The sequence below is a fragment of the Heliconius melpomene genome, chromosome 1 (assembly GCF_056956725.1).
Source record: "Heliconius melpomene rosina isolate 202511_hmr_F chromosome 1, ASM5695672v1, whole genome shotgun sequence".
Classification (NCBI taxonomy): Eukaryota; Metazoa; Arthropoda; class Insecta; order Lepidoptera; family Nymphalidae; genus Heliconius; species Heliconius melpomene.
Genome location: NC_140389.1, coordinates 10,895,694 through 10,917,567, shown reverse-complemented (window position 1 = coordinate 10,917,567; position 21,874 = coordinate 10,895,694). Strand labels below are relative to the sequence as shown.

Below are 21,874 nucleotides of genomic sequence, written 5' to 3'. Positions count from 1 at the left end.
AAAATTATTCTAATATCATTAGAACACGAAAATGAACAAGATTAGTAAATAAATAATTATAATATAGTTTAAGCGGGTGAAGCCATGAGTTAGTCGCTAGTAAATAATATATTTACGACAACAAGTAGTTACCGACTTTGTTTTTATTGTAGCGGTTGGCAGTCCGTTGTCTCTGGCTATCTCACTAGGGATTTGTAGAGGGTAGCTAGGAAGAACGGGGCGGGTGAGCTCAAGTTTTAGCGTCAAGCTAAAACAAGTGAAATAGTTATTATAGTATATACAATGCTTGCTTCTAGATAGATTCCTTTTCTGAAATTAGTTTCCACGTAATTTACTGAATTGCGACTATATTTCTTAATTTTTTACCTATAGACTGAGATTCCAGGGCCTCCAGACCTACGTCATTTTATCATCCTCAATGTTGTTGATTGATGATTGTGCTGGAATAATAGCAACAACAGTAACACTAACCAAGCCTTATAATTTGTATGTTTATACGTTTTGTTTGGATGATAGTCCATGTTATTAATATGACGTCATTCTAAATCCAAAGTGACCGGACACCTAATTTTTCAATCTATTCCTACAATATTGGTGTCTGAAAAAATATATTTTTGAAACAAGCTATTATTTAAACGCGCTTTAAAGTATACAAAAACTTTTTCTTTAAAGCTTTTATTACCAGCTTATAACATCATTAAACAATTTATATGCTTTAAAGTTTGTCGCGTAGATAAACAAGTAAATTAAATAATAACTTGGTCTGAAACTAAATAAATACAAGTACTGAAATAAGGAGACTACATACTTTTTATTTGTTTTTATAAACTGTATTAAAAATATTTTAATATCTTCTAAACATCCTAACCTCCAAGTAGCTTTAATTACCATTCATACATATTACTTAGCTTAGGTGCTATGTAAAATCATATGCTACCACAAATAAGAAAATATTCAAGATGAAAATGTATACAAAAGCTATGTTATCACGGTGGCCACAAAGTTATTTATTTGAAATAAATTCGTTCACTTTTGAAAAATAGTGAAGTTCAACCAATTTCTTACACAAGCGGCGCGCCTGAGCCGGCTGCTTCGGCTGCGATAAATTATCTTTTGTTGGCCTGCGAATTCAACAAGAACCGTTTTTGTTCAATTCTTCGTCTCGTCGTCAATGGAGAATTTATTACTTATAGCCTACTGGCGTATTTAAATATGGCCGATTATATCACTGAATTTAAATATTCTGCGCATTCAGGTGGAGACGGTAATTTCCAGCTTTATTTTCTATTTAAAGAGAGTAAATTTTCTTGCTTCATTTAACATCAGCATTTAACGTTTTTTTTTGTTACGAAAATACTGAAGCGTTTCTAAAGCTTAAAAGCCACATATGGTCTTATAAAGTTAATAAACATTTTTTATTTCACATAAAGTACACATATTTCTATGTATGAGAAAGATAGAATATATATTAGTCATGTAAATGATGTATATTTAATAGTAAAAAATTTTTGATAAATTTTTACTTTCATATGAATAAAATAATTCGAAATAATAAAAATTACAAAGCCACTTTGCCCTCAACGCTTGTTTATCGTTTAATTTGGTATACAATTATATTAAAAGCACAACAAATGATGTACACACAGTATATTGGCGTATGCTTGTACTCGTATTTTTCACTCCTTATATGGTGAGTGACGGGACTTCATTCATCATTACCGTTGTCAAACCTTTTTTCATCTTCCACTCGGATGATTTGGTTAATATTTGTTATAGCAACAATAAAATTCAAATGTAAGCTTTATTATAGAAATATTATTTATCTTCATGTATTTTGATTTACGGAGTAAGTATGACCTGGTGTCCTTATTGTGTTTTTTTCCGTTCATCTAGATTTATGAGGATTGTCTTAGCCAACCAGTTGACACATTTCAAGTCTTTGTTTTTTCATACCATTTATCACGACGTCCAAAATAGCATATTTTATATAAACGATTGTTTAATAAATAACAGAGATATGTAAAATGTAGGGCATCTAATTTGTCACAAACATGTAGAATTAATAGGTTGTCCGAACCAGTAATCACTCTGCTCTAAATCCTTATACTAAAATTAATGACTCATTAATGGTCTCACTCCTGTAACAGCAAGTAATTACTCAATTTAAACCTCCAATTCGCTTTACATTAAATATAATACCAAATATTTTTGGGTTTAAGGATTTTTTCTGACTAAAGTTCAGTTAAATGAAACGTACTTTAAAATATAGGTATGTATATATTTAATTAGAATAATTTTAATTTGTATATTGAGAACTTCATTAAGAGAGAAATAGATACTCAACTTATAGTTTTGAAGTTGTATCTATGAACTTTGCTTATTTACTGAACAAGCCACTGAACTTTGTTCCGTTTTGTATAGGTATTGATATTATTTTTGACGGTTTAAGGTGACTGTGATATAGAATATATAGGATAGAGTTATTAATCATTAAGTTCTTTCTCCCTGCTCTGCGCAATAAATAAACATAAATAAAATATCATTTATAATAAGCCCGGCCCTCGTGCCGCAGAGGCACAAGGGTGTGATTGTAAACGCGACGGTTTTAGGGTCGATTTTCATACGGGGAATGAAATATTTATTTTTTTCATTTCCTCGCTCTGGTAACGAGGAAAACCGTGGGGTTCAGTTCTGCCACTCAACACACGTCGCCTCGAGAATTCGGTGATAAATAGGGAATGAGAGAATAACGAGAATGGAGTGTCATAACACTAGGTTTCCAGGTTTCCCCCACTGCCATACCTGCCATGTGCGGGATACAGCGTGAGGTTAAAAAAGTAATATTGTATCGTTTTTTATTTTAGACATATGTAACATAAAAATAAAATATATCCTTTCGGGATAAAACAGCTATTATAATAACAAGATCAGCAGTATTTATGTTTAGGTCTAGTCTTTATAAAATTATATAAAAGGTACTATATGTATATATTTTAATTGTCCTTCTTTCCGAATACAAATGGTGCTGTCGACTAAACAAACATGGTTTATACATATAAATAAGAACACCAAGAAATGTGAGTACGCCTCGCCTTGAGGTATCTTAGTGTAGGTTTTCTATTCTAACATTCGTGAGTGTAGGATAGCCTAGCCTTAATTAGTATGCGAGTGCAGGTACGGTAATGTATATGCCAGATTCTTTGTTCTATTAAGTAGGGCGAAAATAGCTCTTATAACATGTCGAAATGATCTTCAATTTTGATATTTAATTTTACACTACCTATTTTAGATCGTTCCGTTCCTACTAACACAAACAAACTGGATTCAATATCTGACTTTATTAAAATAATATTTTGGTTTTAAAAGTTAAAATAACTCTTGTCTATGTGGAACTTAAGAAGTACCTTATTTTAACATAGACAAAGATTCCTGACGTTAACCTCCATAATTTATTCGGAAAATTTAAGAGAAAGCTTACCTGTAAAATCATAAATCCTTGCGACTTGAATGGGTTATTTTTATAGAATAAATTTCTAATGTAAGCTTAAACGTAGCGTAGCGTTAATTTTTATACGTTTTATGGCCGTTATACAGCGATATAAAGATAAACGACGTTGGAAGTCGAAATGTTATAAGTTTTACCTTCTCTATCCGCATAAAACATAAAACATTTTAAAAGGCAAGCTGTTATGTTAAATTTTGTCTCCATTCTGCCACATATTCTTTTAAGTATAAAAATGTAACTTTATATTCTAAATATTTTTTAGTTACTATACAAGTTTTGATTTTTTTAATACTTATGGTTTAGAAATAAGAATATTCTTATATATGAATCATATATAAAGGAATTAATATATCTAAATTCAAAATGGCAAATAATAAAAAATAAGAATCTATGTTTTTACACATCCTCATTTGTGCCGACAACGTCCATTACTTGTAAAAATATGCTTTTCTCTATAAAAAAAAGGTTAAATAAAAACATTACTTCTTGCTTCAATGTATGTTAGCTTTTATACATAAATTCTACAATATAGTATTAAAATAGATAATTTACATAAATTAATTTATGCAAATTATAATGAGGACGAAAGCGTATTTTAGCGTTTTATGTAATTACATTGCTTTTTTACTTTTTAAGACAATTTTGTTTACGCCAACAAAATAACTTTTTTTCCGGAAATGAAAGTAAATGAAATAACATATCTAAAACATTATGGTTGTGTATTCGAATTGGTGGCTTACTCGAATTAAGTATTTATTATATCACAACCTACTGCCGTGTATAACAGAGAGTCCCAGGAGCAATCCTAGCAGCCTTTTATACGAGTATTACATGGTACTTAACTGAATAGAACAACACATTATGCACCACCGCCGCCGGCACAACACTCACATTTCAACTGAAACCTTGCAGATTAAAATGGTATAGGTTTTAATTATTATATTAGTGGGGAACGGAGTGCTTTAACACTAAATTCTATTTTTATTTTTAGCTTCACGCTGTATCACGCAAATAGCAGGCAGAGGGAACTTTCGGAACCTATGAATGTTTTTATGTGTTTTACGATTTTCTTTTTATAATTAATATATAACGCCTATGTACAGTAAAAATTATATTTACATTGAATAAGAGAAGTCAATGTTATGTGTCTTTTTTATAAGCATACGCCACAGCGGGAATCCGCTAGCAACCCCCGAGGCACTCGTCATACGGAAATGAACCATTTTGTCTAAAAAAAATTTCTTATCTGTAAATGAAGCTAACGTTATTTGGTTGAATATACTTTTTATATTATAATACAATATATTAGAAATATAATAAATCACACATAGATTATTATTTACAACAAAAAAGCCATTGAAGCGAAATGTGTGTTGTTTTTTTTACATATTTTCCGTCTCGACTGGTCTCCGAGTAATTAATCTGGCTTCTCGTCTGTTTCCAGAGGCTTTAGTATTTAGCAATGGCAGTAATAAGAAGCGGCGTTCTCTGAGCCGTGATTGGTGCCTTTAATATGCAAAGGCGTGTGATAACCGTCCGCTAGCCGTGTCTTGTTCACCGCTAAAGTAAGCTATAGGTGCTTTGCGATGCATTGGCTCATTGGAGCAATTTACCATTTTACTTTTACTCGGATTAAACTACACTTTAATTGTCTAGGCGCATGAGAATAATGTGTGACTGTAATGCGACTGGTTATACCCCTCGAAGTAATGAAATATTTATTTATATTTATATTTTCGTTTCCTCGCTCTGCTGTCGAGGCAAAGCGCGGCGTTCAGTTCCGCCACCTAAAATGCAATGCCTCCATAATTCGGCAGAAAGTGGCGAATGGAGTGCCTTAACAATAAATTCCCTCTGCCTACGCTGTTGTGTGCGGAATACAGCGTAAAGGTGAAGCTGATTTTAACTAACTACCACTTTTCAAAGATTTTTTATGGAGTTATCTTTATAAAAAATCTTAAAAATCGTCAAAAACGACGATAATAGAGTTAAGTTGTCTTTTAAAATTGGCTACATTGGGTCTTAGTATACTATTTTTTAAATCCCAAAATCCGATTACCTCTTTTACAACAGAACTTGAGCTTGTCCAACATGAAATAGGATTACAACTTTAATGTGGCGTAGTTTAAAATGTGAGAAAAATCTCGTATAAATTCTACCCTATTAAGTTATTTACTTTAAATAAATTGTACGAGTTCTTTTACACAAAGATTGAGTTTAAGAGACATAAATATATTTTTCTGTGGGTTATTCTCAAAGAAGAATTTTAATGCTTTTGACTCTCGCTATGGAGTTACATGTTCACAATACTTCCCTTCCAAGCCACGTAAAGTACATATATTTCTATAGTAACAATAAGGTATGACACAAACTCCATTGAGTCTGTTGTCTAATTTTATGCCGTTTTACCTAAAATATGAGCTTTGTATTGAGTTTGAAAAACAACTCGAGTCGGATTATATTTGTTTGCGAAAAACAAGTCTATTATCACTGACTAGATCTGAGTCTGAAATGATTATATTTATTCTATTTTATACAACGAAGTGTTTTATGTTGGTATTTTATTACAGAAAACAAACATATTTGTTAGTTTTATATGTTCGTTCCTTTTAATAACATTCATAATTAAAGAACTTATGAAATATTCGGTATGTACTTACTAAAGCTTAAGAGCTTAATTTATCTTAATATGGTAGTATACGGGTATTACTCACTTTTACTCCGTATTTAAGAACAACGACATCACTTCATTTGATTATTCTCATTTTTTCCGAATTATGTATGTATGTAAATATTTATTTGTAATTTTTCCAATACATAAAATCTTAAGAAATAATTGTTTTGAAAGTTATTCCATTTCTATATGTTGTCAGAAATTATTATATATATTTCTTGTATATATAATTTTCTTGTTTCTCCCCCTGACAGTACTAACGTACGTGCCTGAAAAACATCACTACAACAGAAGTTTCTTATAAGGCTTGTCACGAAAATATTTGAAATGATATAAAAAATGTTTATAAAATGTCAATGTTATAGAATTAGAATTTCTTTTATTTCTTACTGAGCGTTGCCTTTGGCTCCGATTGTATTTTAAATTAGTTTCTAACGACTAAACGTGACTTCAGCGTTACGGGAGAATATCTATATAGGTATAGGAAGTAGTTTAAGCATCAAGATCAACTCAGTTTAAAACGGAACTAGCTTTTGTCTTTTATAGAAAATATATGTAAATTATATATACGTACAGACGAACGACAAAGGACGAGTGAGAGTTTTTTCTTTTGATGTACGGAACGCAAAAATAATATATTAACCAATAATATGTATTAACCATAAATGTGTATTTTTAATCTTTTATTAAATAAGGCTTAGGGCATGACTATATATGTCAAAATATTTTAAATTTAATTGAGTGGACTAGCAAAATACACTACTATTGTGTTTGCTTAATTGACTTCAGTAACGAATTGGTTAACCAGCTCCATTTTATCACCTATTATTGAATATCATCCTTTTAGTTAAGTTTCACAAATGGATTTGACATTTATATCGCTTTGGCGTTCATTAAGGTAATTAAATATTATCGGTAACACATATTTCATTTGTATCGAAAATGTAGCTGAGATTTAAATTAATAAGCCCGACGATGACTAGGATGTGAAAACGTGAAATTACTGAATATTGTTGACCTAGTTATTCTTTTAATGTTGTTTTATTTACTAGTTTGTAAGAATTTTTTTCTTATCTATATATATAAAATCGAAAGGTCACTGACTCATCACGAAATCTCAGAAACTACAAGTGCTAGGAGTCTCAAATTTTGCATAGGAGTTACATATAGGACGTAGGTGCTCGCTAAGACGGGAATTTGCAATATTCGATTTCTAAGGGGTTGTTTTTGGGGTCGAAAGTTTGTATGAAACTTCGTTATTACAAATGAAATTTTGCATAGACCTCACTAGGACGTAGTCATGGAGACAGAAATAACATAGTTCACGCGGGTGAAACCGCGAGCGGGCCGCTAGTGTTACATAACACTCAACGTAATAAGCGGACTTATATTCATAACCATTCATACACTTTTATTATCAAAAAATATATATTATAGAAATTAGTAAAGATATATTATAATTCCACTTTCTACGTTCGAATATTCAAAAAGAAAAAAAAATAATTATACAAAGCTCTCAGCCGTAATTATTTGTTGTAGGTACTTATTAATTAGTTTAACTTTCGTCCTAACCTATACTTTACAGGCCCTTTTTAAGGGCTGGCAAAGAATATTATTAAAAAATAAGGTGAAAAACGTTCTTTAAGATATGTTGAAATTATATTCTTACATTTATTATTCACACTTTAACTGAACGCCTCGCCATTTACCTACTTTCGAAGTTTATCGTAACCGCCACTTAAAGGAGACGACTTAAGACGTCTTGTTGTATAACTTGATTATCCTAATAAGATTTTACAGTCGTCTGCGACGTTGGATCTTGACAATTTCTATTTACTGTTTAAATCGAAAATCATTATAACTGACTTTGAGACTTGAGGCATTAAATTAAAGAAGCGTTACGAATAGTTTTAGTACCAAATATGAAATGGATTATAATTAAAATATTAGTTTTCAGAGAGAGTTACGGAAACAACGAAGGATAAGAGGGTAAGGGCTGCGTAATGGCCGGAATGAAATCAAAAATACTCGTAGAGTAAGGGTAGCGTCACGTGCGCTTTGTTGGTGAGCACTCGGCGTCGCCCTACAGGCGAAGTGACGTCATTTGTATTTCGTTCACGAACCTTTCAAATTTTTTATGACATGTGTATGTAGTAGATAGCTTATACGCTATTGTGAATATGATATGCCGCTGCCTGAGGTATTATTTTTATTTTTATTCTATATTAAATCTAAGAAATCTTGACATAGCTAAATATAATTAATTTTCATCATTGATATTAAGAAGAAATGATAAAATTAAAAAGTTGAAAATAAAATAATAATATTTTATATGGTAATATTATAAATAATATTTTTAAGCTACTAACATACGTGACGTACATCGTTTTACTCCTTCTTGCCTTCCGCTGAAATAAATTATAACTGCGATATAAAAAAACACAGTATATAAAATACCTATCAACTGAATTTAGTTTTTTTTAACTTTGTCTCAGACTCTTCTAAATATTATTAAATGTTTGGGTTAATAGGTTTTCTTTCGCTAAAAATCATTCTGCGTTATCCGTAGGATACGAAGCTTCGTAAAAATGTTTACAATTTTTCCAGGCAGAGGTGCTAACAATATAAAACGTAACTGTCAAAAAAAAAGACGTAGTAGGATGTTACCATGTATTTTATTAGACTTATTCAAATTCTGCTAAATTATAAGCATTTTAGAGAATTTCAAAACGTTACTAACGTATCAGTATCGACGTGGTTTATATAACATAATGTACTAAAGATCTTGCAGTGTATTACTAGTTAAATATGAAGCTGGAGCATTTGAAATACTTGCTAAAGCTTGTACAAGAGCATTCTAACATCTTAGACTGCACGTGTACGAGGGTGGACTAACTATTTATTAATCTACGAAACTGAGCTCTCCGCCTTTACTGAAATACATTGTTCCGTAACACGTACAATAATATTAGTTTACATAACAATAACTATTACATATTTTTTTATGAATTTTAAACAAGCTTTAACTATAATGTAAGTTAAAATTTTATGTACTTATGTAATTTTTTTTTTCAATTGAGATTTGATTTGAATTCTTTTCAGTCTTTATTTTATTGGACTCTAATCGAGGTTATTATGAATGTATGCGAAGTGACTGCTGTTATATACAATTGTTCAGGCTTTCAACTAGTAATAACATCTATCGGTGATGTTCATTCGATAACCTCGGGCTTTAATTTGACCTGCAGAGGAGAACACGAAAGGTAATCTGTTAGGCATTTCGTAATGTGAATTTTCCCAGAAATATTATTCATACAGAACAATTGACTTCAGTCCTTATAATTGATAATGTTAAACTTAAACTATGGACTATTAACACATTAAGCTCCCAGTATCATTACATATTAGCTTTCTCCATACTGCCTATTACAAAATCAATATTACATTTGAATAACCATGTAATTATATTTGCCATTCGATGTTTGCTAGCTTATATAGGTAACCTAAAAGCAGTGTAATTATTACGGAAAATCCTGCTGCTAAAATAGTTCAGTGGTCAAACTACGAGATAACCATTAAATAGCCATCATAGTTTAATTGGAAATTTTTTACGTAATATATATATATTATTTAAAATAGTATTTTTATGTATAAAAATATTAGTCAAGCATAAACTGTTTTGGATTTCCTAAATGTAATAATCAAAATTATTTCGAATAAATTGTGGCAGGGTTGTTTTATCACATTATTCTGAAATGATTTAAGTATGGAGATCCTGTCTCAATAATAATTAATATTACACTTACAACACATGTACAACATACTTAGTAAATATACGTATATTTTAGTACTAATTAAGAGAATGGTTATATAATACGATACTATAGTCGTTAATATTATAACAAAAGCGATTATGGCTTTAATGACGAAATATATATGCGTTACATATAAACTATATAGAACTACAGAATGAGCAGGCTAGAGATAACGAGACTTCTCTTTCATGATACTATAGAACCTGTAATAATAACATTTATTTCAAAACTTTACTAAACATGTTATTGTTTTAGAAATAACAATACTACGGAATATATATTAAATTATTTTGTAATACTATTTAAAAAAACATTTAAAATATTGTGAATTATAAAAGTCGCTAAATTATATTGTTACAAGGTCGTTGTCAAAATAATATAAAGAGCCTTTGATAGAACTAAAGTTTTGGTTACAATAAAATAAATGGATTTCTAAATAACAGAATTGGAACTATTTTAAGTTTATTGTATTTCAAACGTTTATTTTATTTAACTTTCCTATATAATTTTCTCTACCATTTAATTAATCAATTGAGGTTATGGTGACGCAAAGGCGTGCAACTGTAGACGCGACAGTTGTGGGTTCGATTCTCTCCAGGGGCAATGATATATTCAATTCATTAATTCATTATTTCGCTCTGATAACAAGATAAAGCGAGGCGAGTCGTTCCGCCACCCAACAAGCAATGTTTCAAGAATTCGGCAGAACGAAAACGAAAGTGTATTTATTAATGGCAAAGGAGTGTTTTAATAGTAGGTACCCTTTATTCAACACTGTTAATCACAAGATTACACATTTGGTGTAGAAAATAAGTAATAACTTATAAACACACAAATAAAAAGTCCGAAATAAAGTTCTTCTTCAGTTATTATTATAATTATTATTATATAACGATGGATATTAGCTATTAGGTACTGGGTAAGGTTAGTCAAAATTATATTAATGTATTATATACTTTTATAACATTATTTAAAGAAAACTTTACTAATTTAATGTAACATACAGAGTGTTTATTTAATCCGCCTAAGTGCTGGAAAATTATTAGTGACTAAACTTTGATGTAAACAAGATTGATTTTATAATTAATGTGATATTAAATTACACAAAGCACCTACTCTATTTACGTGTACGATAGTCGCTACGAGTTTTAATGAACTGCTCATTTTACAATAATAATTTCAATTATTATCTCAGGTATAAGTTTTAACTGATGTTATCTATGCCACGCGTAAAAAATGAAAGTATTTGTTATTTAAATGACTGTTTCAAAGCCTCGGTAACAGAGTAAGCAATTATACAATGACTTATGTTGTGAATTTTGAATATGGTAAAACAAGAGAGAGATATACGCGCGCCAGCTTGGTTTGCAAATGTGCCCTTAGCATTTTTGCTGTGCCAGACCACGCTTTGTTGTCGATCGGCCTGCGCAAACAAAAGAAGACAATTTGCATTTTAACTAAAGGATAACTGGGTATACCTGACCACTAACTCATCTTTGGTCTTTTTTTCGCTTATTTTTTTTGCGCCCTTTGCCCTCTCCATTTTCTCAAAATATTTTATAGTTATCAAATTCGGCAATGTACAAGTCTAGACAATATAAAAATTATATATTTTCGTTTATTCGTGATTAAACTTTCTTAATGTTTTCTTCGTTTCTATGCTTGAACATATATTTCAAACAATTCTATCTTAACAAAAAAATCTTATCTGTGCTAGTATACGTGTTCGCCTCGAGCCCTTTCTCATGTGCCTTCGTGCTCGAATATAAAAGGAGACTTGGGGTATTGTCAGATACAGATTTTTTCTAAAAATGGTACTTAAGTTAGTTCAATATAAATTGTAATAATTAATTATTTATTGAATATACCTATAACTCGTTTTTGTATAAAATAATTATAAAAAAATAAATGATTTCACTAAACTAACTAACTAAACTATATTTATTTACATAACAGGAATAAGAAAGTATTGATATTTATATTGTTATTTCTCATTTAAAATCAATTGTTTTTGGACTCGGTGCCAACATGGGTATTTTGTAAATATTTCTTTAGGTATCATTATATTTGTATGTTAATGTTATTTTTTTCTTGGCAAATATAGTTAACGAATATAGAACATCCTCAGTTTCAAAAAAAAAAGAGTCGATTAAGAAAAAACATAAATATATTATAAATTTTATTCCATATATTTTCTTTTCTTGACAAGTAAATAATAAATAATAACAACTAAAGTATAATAACACAATAAATCTACGATATTATAGTAAGAAATTAACATTCCATTATCCCTGCTTGAGAATCATGAGTATTATCTCGAATAAATCACAAGCTAAAGCCTGCATTTATAGCGAAGCGTAAATTAAAAAGTTACACCAATTTTCAGTGAGTTATTGTGCACAGTTGTCTGCCGGTTCCTGGGGAATAAGCAACGGCGTCACAATGTTTCGTTCTTCAATTTGAATGGCAGCTTGTTTAATCAAATATCGAGTGAATTAACAATCACTTCAGATTTATGGACAACATGAAAGTGAATATAGATGCATATTATACGACGTCGAGCAGTTGGAGCTGAGTGGATAGTTTGAGTTTGTGCTCTCGTGTGTGATGGCTGCTAGAGAAGGTACGCGCGGGAGATTGACCCATGGCTAATTCTCCAGATATAGGCCTGCTTGCTGCTAGCCTCCTCCGGCTCATCATTGGTGAGTCGATATATAGTAGTAGATAGTTATGTTAATTATTATATCGTTATATTTAGTATAGGTATATGTCTAATGGTTAGTGTGTATTTTTATTTTTTGTATTTTAATTCATTGTGTTCAAACTTATATATTTCACGACAATGCAAGACTAGCTGCGTAAAAAATGAAAAAAAAAAGGTAGATAACCTAACCCCAATATAAAACTGACCTGTAGTATAAACAAACACTATTTTACATTTTTATATATTAGAATAGAAGAGAAAATCTTTCCTTCTGCAAGCATTGTCCTTAATTACAAATAGACTGGATAAAACGTAGCATAAAATGCCTCAGGAAATATTAGTATTCATAGAGAGTGTATTTCGAAATAAAATTTCAAAGCAGACTGTCCGGCTATGTCATCAAAACTTTCTCAATAAATGTTATTAGATACAATCAAGGACTAAATTGGAAATAATCAATTCTCGGAAAATTGCCTCAAAGGAAATCGGTTAGCCGACGTCAGTTTTTCATTGGCTTGGATTATATAAATATTTTTTAATAAATTTTATCTACCATAAGACTTTTTTCAGCAAAATATTTACTTTACATTTTGCTTTAAAGGATTTACGAATTTTAATATCCGTAATGCGTACGATACGGACACTTCAAATATAAAGCTAGTGCCCGAACTTTATTTATGTTTAATTCGGCTACATGTACGTAACATTTCTCTGCTATTGCCGGTTGTTAGTACAAGCTGTGCACTGCCTAATATTTTTTACATCGGCACTAAAACAAGTTTGCAGGATTATAAAACTTTTAATTTAATATCAGCATTATTACTTTGGTAGAGTAATATTGTTGAATTTATAGCTTGTGATAGTGTGTAACAAGGTTTTTTGTTGAAAAATAATTAAATATATATTACATGGCTAAGTAATTAATTTTTTACAAAACCTTCTGCTGTGGAGGTTTTTCACGTTTAAGTAATTAAACGTTATTTAATAATTTGGGATATAATTAAGATTTAATGAAATTATACACAATTTTGTTTTGGTTTTACAAAAAAATATATAAGTAACTATATTATTCGAAACACACTTATTTCATATTATTTGTACCCGTTCGAATACTTTACGGTAATCAGTGCAGGTACTTAGATAAACCTAAAATTTTACAACTTAGAGTAATATAAAATTAAAGAATACATGATTTTTTTGGTTATAATTATAAAAATTGGCTGTGATATAAGTTCCGCTTCAAATAATTGTGACATTCTTTTAATCCTATAAATAATAACGCGGCAGAGCACTCGTGACCGCAGTGACCAAATTTTTGAATTTTGAAATTTATTCATTAATGATGGGCTCAATATAATATTATATTCATATATTTTTCCATTAAACATAGATTATGATTTTCAGTTTGTGGTTGAACAACATATTTAATATCTTTCAATATATATATATTTTTTGTTTTTTATACATTAATTAAAATTCAACCCCAATGTTACTTCGACGTCGTCGCAGATAGGATAGGTGGAACATTCGACTAACTTTGCAGAGTAGCGGTTTGAAAACTTTTGTTAATACTAAGCTTGTGATGTTGGAAATTTTCATAACACATTAGGCGTATCCTAATGAAATGGTCCATTTAATGACTACCGAGAGGTATAATTTCTTAAATATGTAATGTAAAACAAAAACTTTACTATCGTCTCATTGCAATCGTATCTTTCTATTAAAGAAATGTTAGTAAGCCAGTATTTCTTCCTTAAGAAATTGTATTAAATCAAATTAAATCAACGTCACGCTGTATTCCGCATACAATGCTACACTTTCCGCCGAATTCTGGAGGCATTGTGTGTTGAGTGGCGGAACTGAACGCTGCGCTTGGTCTTAACACCAGACTGAAGAAATGGAAATATATATTTAAATAAATATATCATTCCTTCGAGTGGGGATGGAGTCTACAGCCAGTCGCGTTAACAAACATACTTTTTCACCTTAACATATTTAAGAATATGTATTTGTTATATACTTCTAATACTTGGATTGCTTATAAGGACGGCTGCAGACTAACCACACATACAAAGTGCATATCACTAAGAAACCAAAGAGTGGTATGAATATGAAAACATAAAGTTCATAAACAACCGAAAAAAATACTTACATATACAATACAATACATATCTCATTACATTTCATAAATACGGTTATAAATTATAAGACTTGGTATCTCGTATGCTGCAATAATTCATTACCAGACGTTTGCCGAGCAGTTTCTAAACTCCTACAATTAAAATATATATTTTTTTAGAATACGATTGGTTACTTAATTTTAAATATATTATTTAAAATCAATCTTTTCTTTTATATAAATTACTATTTATATAAGTATATTCATTTGAATCCGAATTTGGATAGCAGTGATGTTTTTAGCAAAATTTAGATTTAAAATATTTTAACGCTGACAATAAAATATGAATATTTTTTCTTTTATAATTTAACACATCTTAAGATATTAACTATCATGTATCCGGTCAAAAAGACCGTAAAAAGCAACTAATTTTTTGAATATAATTATTCTTTGAAATGTAATTTAAACCTGTGATGACGATAGCACAGATTCACTATAAAGTATTATATAAAATATAATTCTAGAACTGCACTACGACAAGTCAAGTCAGAGACAAAAAAATAAACACAAAGAAGTATGAATTAAAATACGAATATTGAATTCTTTGTGCTTTCTCAAATGAATGTTTCTACGTCAGTAGTACTAAGCCAATTATTGAAAGAAGAGCGAATTCAAATAATGGTTAGAAAATATATTTTAAAAATTAGATCATAGAAATAAAGCTTTTTCAATTCTCGTAAACAATTTTTACAATAATTGAATAAATTTTTAACTAGAAATATTTCATGAAGCATGTATAAATTTACTATAAATTCAATTCAATCATATGAAATTTTATTACAAACTTCAACTTATTTTACTTGTTAATTAAAAATACAGTATACTGGACATACTACAAAAGTAATAAAACCATCACTCGCGCTCTACAGATTTTACAACGAAAGTATATTTCATTGTGAAATGTTATAAAATATACGCTCTTGTATTTTACCAAAAATGTGGTTTGTCCAAAACTAATATGAAAATTATTTGCAGCAGCTGTGTTACAGTGAATAGAGGTTATTGCGCGGAAACCTGGAAACCGCTCCATGCTCCAGATAATTGGTACCGTAAATTTACTTCATAAGGTAACGTCAACTGCCAAACTCAGCACGCGGAACTTTAAAGTTAATTAGCAACTTAGATAGATAATTAATATATCTTTGCCGTTCCTTGCCTGCGACAATCTTAGTTTTGAAGAATATCGGATTATGATATGTTGTTACGTATTTATCTAATACTTGTTTTATATACGTCAAACCCAATGGTGGCTCATCGGGGCATTAGCTGACTGTTGTCGTTGTCAACATGCACATGCAATACACATGTAATTTAGTTAAGTAATCTCAAAGTCTAATACTTAAAATACCGCAATTACCTTACGTACTAATGTCACAATTGCGCCCGTTAGACGGTGCTTGTTTGGGAAGTGGTATTGTGTAATTTCATATTGATTTTATTTAAAAAATAATAACCCTATGCCAAATTTCAACCATTTGTAATACAAATTTTGAAATTAAAATCAACTATACCATTATGTCGTTTAAGCAATTCAGCAAGTGAAAAGGAAAACCTTAGTGTTTCTATACATTTAGCTATTGTGTAGTAAGTACCGCTTGTCAAACAGAAATAAAAAGAAGTTTTGGTTAGCACATGCAAACAGCAATTCTACCAGTACCGTCTCGTGGCAGGTCAAGAGGCTATGACGCGCCCTCGACCCACACCACCTGAGACCGACTTTAAACTTTTTGAAATCCTACAGTAGCTTTCATTAAGGCACGATAAGACTTCAGACTTCATTTGCAAATAACCGTACTGTTAGATTTGCAAAAAAATTCTAGAAAAAAAAGGTACCCCATTTTCCACATAGAAATTTTTAAATCTTGACTTAACTACAATTAAAAAGCTAAGAGGGTTCAGTGGCTATAGTTTAATTATATTATCAAATGTTCCAATAGGATGTTTGTTAATTATTTATGATCTGTACGAGATATTATTGTAAATATTAATACGTTTATACAAATATTTCTAGTTACAAAATAAAGTAAACAAATACTCTAAAGGCAAATGCTAACATAATCTTGTATGCATTACTTCCTTGGACTTTTCCTCTAGTGACTACTATAAATTTATCTCTGAGATTTATTATCGTAAAAGTTAAACGTCTATATGATTTTCAAATTTATCGTTCGAAAGTTTGCTCTTATATGCGCTTTATTTTCTGCGTCATTTATTATAAAAACGGTTTAAAGCAAGCAAGGCTTGTTATGAAAGCTTTCTTGTTTAATTTGATTAATTTGAAAAGGTTGTTTGCTTATTATAGTAACATCATGTAATAAATAAAATAAACCAGTTTCACGCTATATCTTCCACACAGCAGAGTAAGCAGAGGAAACCTAGTGCTAAGACACTGCGTTCCCCATTTTTTAAACAATATCTTTTATTTCCTCGAGTGGGGATCGAACCCACAACCATTCGCTCACAGTCATAGTCAGTTATTGCCCCTTTTGGGCTCTATCTATTTGTAAGAAATATATACAAATATATAAAATAAAAAATATTGATGTATATAAATACATGTAACTGAATGAATTTCGGCGTTTTACATCAAAATATATTTGTATTTTCATGTAAAATTCAAGTCACGAATAATTCAATTGACAATTTATTGTGAATTCGCGATGTGGATTTCATATGACGGCCAGCCAAGTTGGACTTATTATTTTAAGCTTTATCATTTGCTTGCACAGTATATACTCGTACATACCAACGTCAAATATAGTAGTAGTAGATGAACGCTAAGTCAATAATATAATGCAACGAAGTTTTAGCAGAACTCGTCTAATAAGTCAAACAAGATGTCGTGCAACGTATTATTTGATAGAGATTTCCATATATAGGATTGTATGACTTTCAAAACGTTAGTTAACTTTTATAGTCCTAAACGCAGATCGAAATATAAATATTACTAAAATTCTTTTAATAAAACAACATTTTTTATTTTTTTTATATAATATCAACCATATCAGGTGAAAGAGTTGGCTTTAGCTTTAGTTCAAAATACATTTTTATTAAAAATCTACAAAATTTATATTCGATATACATAGCCGAACACTTAAACTTCTTAATGAAATAGAATATTAATTTTTAATGAAACTTTTATAAGGCTAAAAAGTTTGCGGAGAATGCCACTTATAAATATAATAAAAAAAAATGTGAAATATCTTTTTAATATGTATCTATTTAAATGTTTTTAATAAATATAATATTATGCTCTAGTTAATAATGCTATAAACTGGGACATTACTGACTAGGCGTACATGTCACTCTACAACGCACTAACACTTATAATAACCGTTAGTAGATAGATCTAACGATAACTTGTGTTTGTTTATAGCATATTTCATATTAATTACCAATTTAGAGCAACGGCCATGACCGCAAACTGGCGGCTGCGGGGGACACGGCCTGTCCACCTGTCCTCGCCAGCACCATCCCTGCTAACCGATTACCGCGCTGCTGCTCGTGAAGTAAAGTCGTTCCCTTATAGAAATTAAATAGAAATATGAAAAAAATATTAATTTGCGTCTTAAAGTAAAATCAATTTTGTTTCTGTCTTCACTTATAATTTTAAATAGATATCAAATAATGTATACTCTGATGCCCATTAAATGAAAACGCAAATAATTGAGATGATTATAATGCTTATTGGAATAAAATATGTGGACTTTTCTAATAAAATATTCAAAATACAGTAATTAATCTGTCCACAATATGATTCTATCATTATGAGTCGAAAGAGACACTTAATTTTCAGTAACCACGTAAATTAGCGTGATAAGTAAAACGTAATGTTTTTAACTCAAATCTTTTCCCTTAACGGCTTAGATTGTAATTAACGTTAATCCATACCTATATTATAAGTTCGAAAGTAACTCTGTCTGTCTGTCTGTCTTTTACGCAATCAGGGCAAAACCGCTAATTTGATTGTGATAAAATACTCATATAGAGATACTTGAGGGTCTCGGGATGAACATAGGATACTTTTTTTCCTCATATTTGTAATATTTTCGATATATACCAATATATTAAAATACTTATTAATTTGATATGCAATTTATTCCGCCATGTTAATAACAACCGTCGCGTTGCTAAGCAACGATTTGCTAAGTTTGTTGTTAGAAAACGTCACCCAAAATGAGCTTGCTTGACGCATCTCTCTATTGAAAACTGAAAATAATTTCATAAATATATTTAATAAATATTCATATAGTTCAAGCGGGCGTAGCCGCGTTCGGGTCCACTAGTATATTATATAAATTACATTACAGAATCTGTCAAGTGTTATAAATAATTTTAAGATCAGAAATTATTCAGTGAAATTAAATTTAAATAATTTTTAATTATATTCACTTACTATAAAAAATATCTACGAAGGGTCATAATGCAGTTTTCACTAATTGACAGTGATATTTTATTAGAAGGAAACCAGAACATCCAGATTTGTAAGATCTAAGAATATATTGTTTAAAATTAAAACGTGTACAACGTTTTAACAGTCTACTGTCTTTCGAAAAGTCAATTAAAAAACCACGTAAAGCTTTAACCATGATGATAACTGAACGTAAAGTCAAAGCGCTCAGATGCTTTAATCAAAACCGGGAACTCAATTTCCATGTGAATTAGTGTTAATAAAAATAAAACTTTTATTTATATGCTATCTAAAAGTAAACCGACATCATCAAAAAATACAAAGTAATATACAAACAAAAAAATACTTAACTTACTTTTTGTATTATATGACAAATGAAATAAATTAAATTGTTCCCTCGTGTGGTTCAACTCTTATTTTAAAAGAATTATTATTTTTATTGTTTTTACATAATGCATGTAACGACAGTACGACGCAGCTATTCGTGTATAAAATTTTATGTTTCATTTAACTTTTACTTAATTTATGTATTTCTTGCATTTCATAAAATAACATGTATTTTTCCAAATTATAATAAAATAACGACATCTACATTGACAAAATATGTTCTCTCAGTAGTAGGTGCTGCCATGGCGTCCAAAATTAAACCTTCATGTGGTTGGTGTTTCTCCTACTTTCCGTTAGGTGGCGCGACTATGGATGCTTGCGTAGCAGCGCCCGCTACGACATCGTAGGGAAAACATCGTAGAGACATCTACAGCTACGTAGCATTTGTAGAGTTTCTACGACCGCTTGATTCCCCTGATCTACACCAGATGTCGCTTATTCAATTTCAATACTGTAATAAAGGCTGACGTTTAAATGACAATATAAAATGGATTGCATCTAAAAATTAATGATATAGAGTTATATAGTTAACTATATTTAAATAATGTCGCTATTAAATCTTTTTACAAAAATTAATCATAAATACGGCCTACCATGTCACAGGTTGTGTACAAAACCTTTGTATTACAAACAACAACAGTACATAATAGTATTAGCAAATTGTATAAGTTTGCTAACATTACATAGAAACATATTGCAGATTACAACGGTAACACATGTATTACTTAAGATTGGAATGTTACCCTTACCGAGTAACAGAGCTTATTAGAACTTTTCCCGCAAATTAATCAGTCTTATTATTTGTTTCAGGTAAGCAAATCCTGGTACCTTCATTTCCTCGAGTATATTGTTACAAAAGTTGTAAACATAGCTCTGTGAAGGTAAGTTAAGATTTAATCAGAAACGTGGAGTTTTTAAATTATATTATACAAAGGATTGTAATTAATTAAGATCTACATTTTCATTTTCGATATTATTTTATAAAAACTTTCTTATTGTAAAAATGTTTCATTAGATTATATGTAAATTAAGATATTAATTATAAAGTAATTTCTATTATGTGTACAATGCAGGTATATAATAGAAAATTATAGGTTAAATCTCTATAAAACCTTAAATTCGCTTAAAATTACCTGTAATTTGTAATTAACAAATTCACATCTCATGTTGGGTTCTTATTTACCCAACTGCAAAGAAAGGGTTATTTATATGATTTACAAAGATATTATTTCAGTTACGTACAATTCTAATAATTAAAACATCACTTACAAAAGTTTGGAAAATTATGACCGTAACTTCAGCGCGTATAAACACTGAGGCGCCGGAATAGTTTTACAAATAACGACAATAGATCGTCTTTATAGTAGTTTTGGAATAAAATACAGTTTTTTATGTGACACAGAGAAGAAATAAGAAATTCTAAAACAAAAATAACTTTTTGTTAAGGTACATTGAAATTTATTGTTTCCGTTTACCCGCTACATCGTTCACGTTGATGTCGTTAAATGATAGTTGAATTAATTATTTCCCCCTACATAACGACTTGCCTCAATTATATTTTTTATGTTACTTTTTTAATTTTTAATTATTCTTAAGTCTTTATTGCCATATATATATATGCCATATAACAATATTTGATGTTTTTTCAATATTATTGTTATTTCATGATGATTGGTTGAATCATTATAAACAATATCACTTTCACTTTTGTAATTAATATTTTCATTTCCTCTTACTGGTAACCAGGCAAAGTCCGGCGTTGCGTTCCGCCACTCAACACGTCATGCCTCCAGAATTCAGCGGAAAGTGGGAAACAAAAGTGTCTTATTGGGAACAGAGTGTCTCAACACTAGGTCCCCAGGTTTCCTCTGCCTACCCTGCTATGTGCAGGATACAGTGTGAAGCTAAAAAATATAATATCTTATACAATTTTATTGTTTCATAATATATTTATCTTCATACCAATATATTTATATGAAACTATCTAAGTGATAGCGTTATACATAGCTTCTACCTTTATCTTCTCAACAATTTAACGTACTACGTAACGTAAACGACCGCCGTCGCTCATATTCCCAACGATTGTTGCGGCCGGACGCTGTCGCCATTTCCGTGTTCAATGCCCACCATTCATCCAAAAAGCGACGTTATCGAACATTCATCCTGATAATTATGCTCTACGTTGTACTCGTCCAGTTA

General features: G+C 30.2%; 1 protein-coding gene across 9 annotated transcripts in view; it reads left to right on the top strand.

Annotated features, from left to right (window-relative positions):
* The window catches only part of CadN (neural cadherin), a 240,619-nt gene that overhangs the window by 118,917 nt on the left and 99,828 nt on the right, over positions 1–21,874 (top strand). Inside the window, exon 2 of one of the 9 annotated variants that reach the window (XM_085185011.1) lies at positions 12,398–12,696. The exons of 7 other annotated variants lie outside the window; for them this stretch is intronic. In XM_085185011.1, the coding sequence (XP_085041137.1) occupies positions 12,639–12,696 (58 nt within the window). In that variant the 5' untranslated portion in view covers positions 12,398–12,638. Of the gene's footprint in view, positions 1–12,380; positions 12,697–21,874 lie in introns of all 9 variants that reach the window. One more of the 9 variants, XM_085185001.1, reaches the window with a different exon arrangement.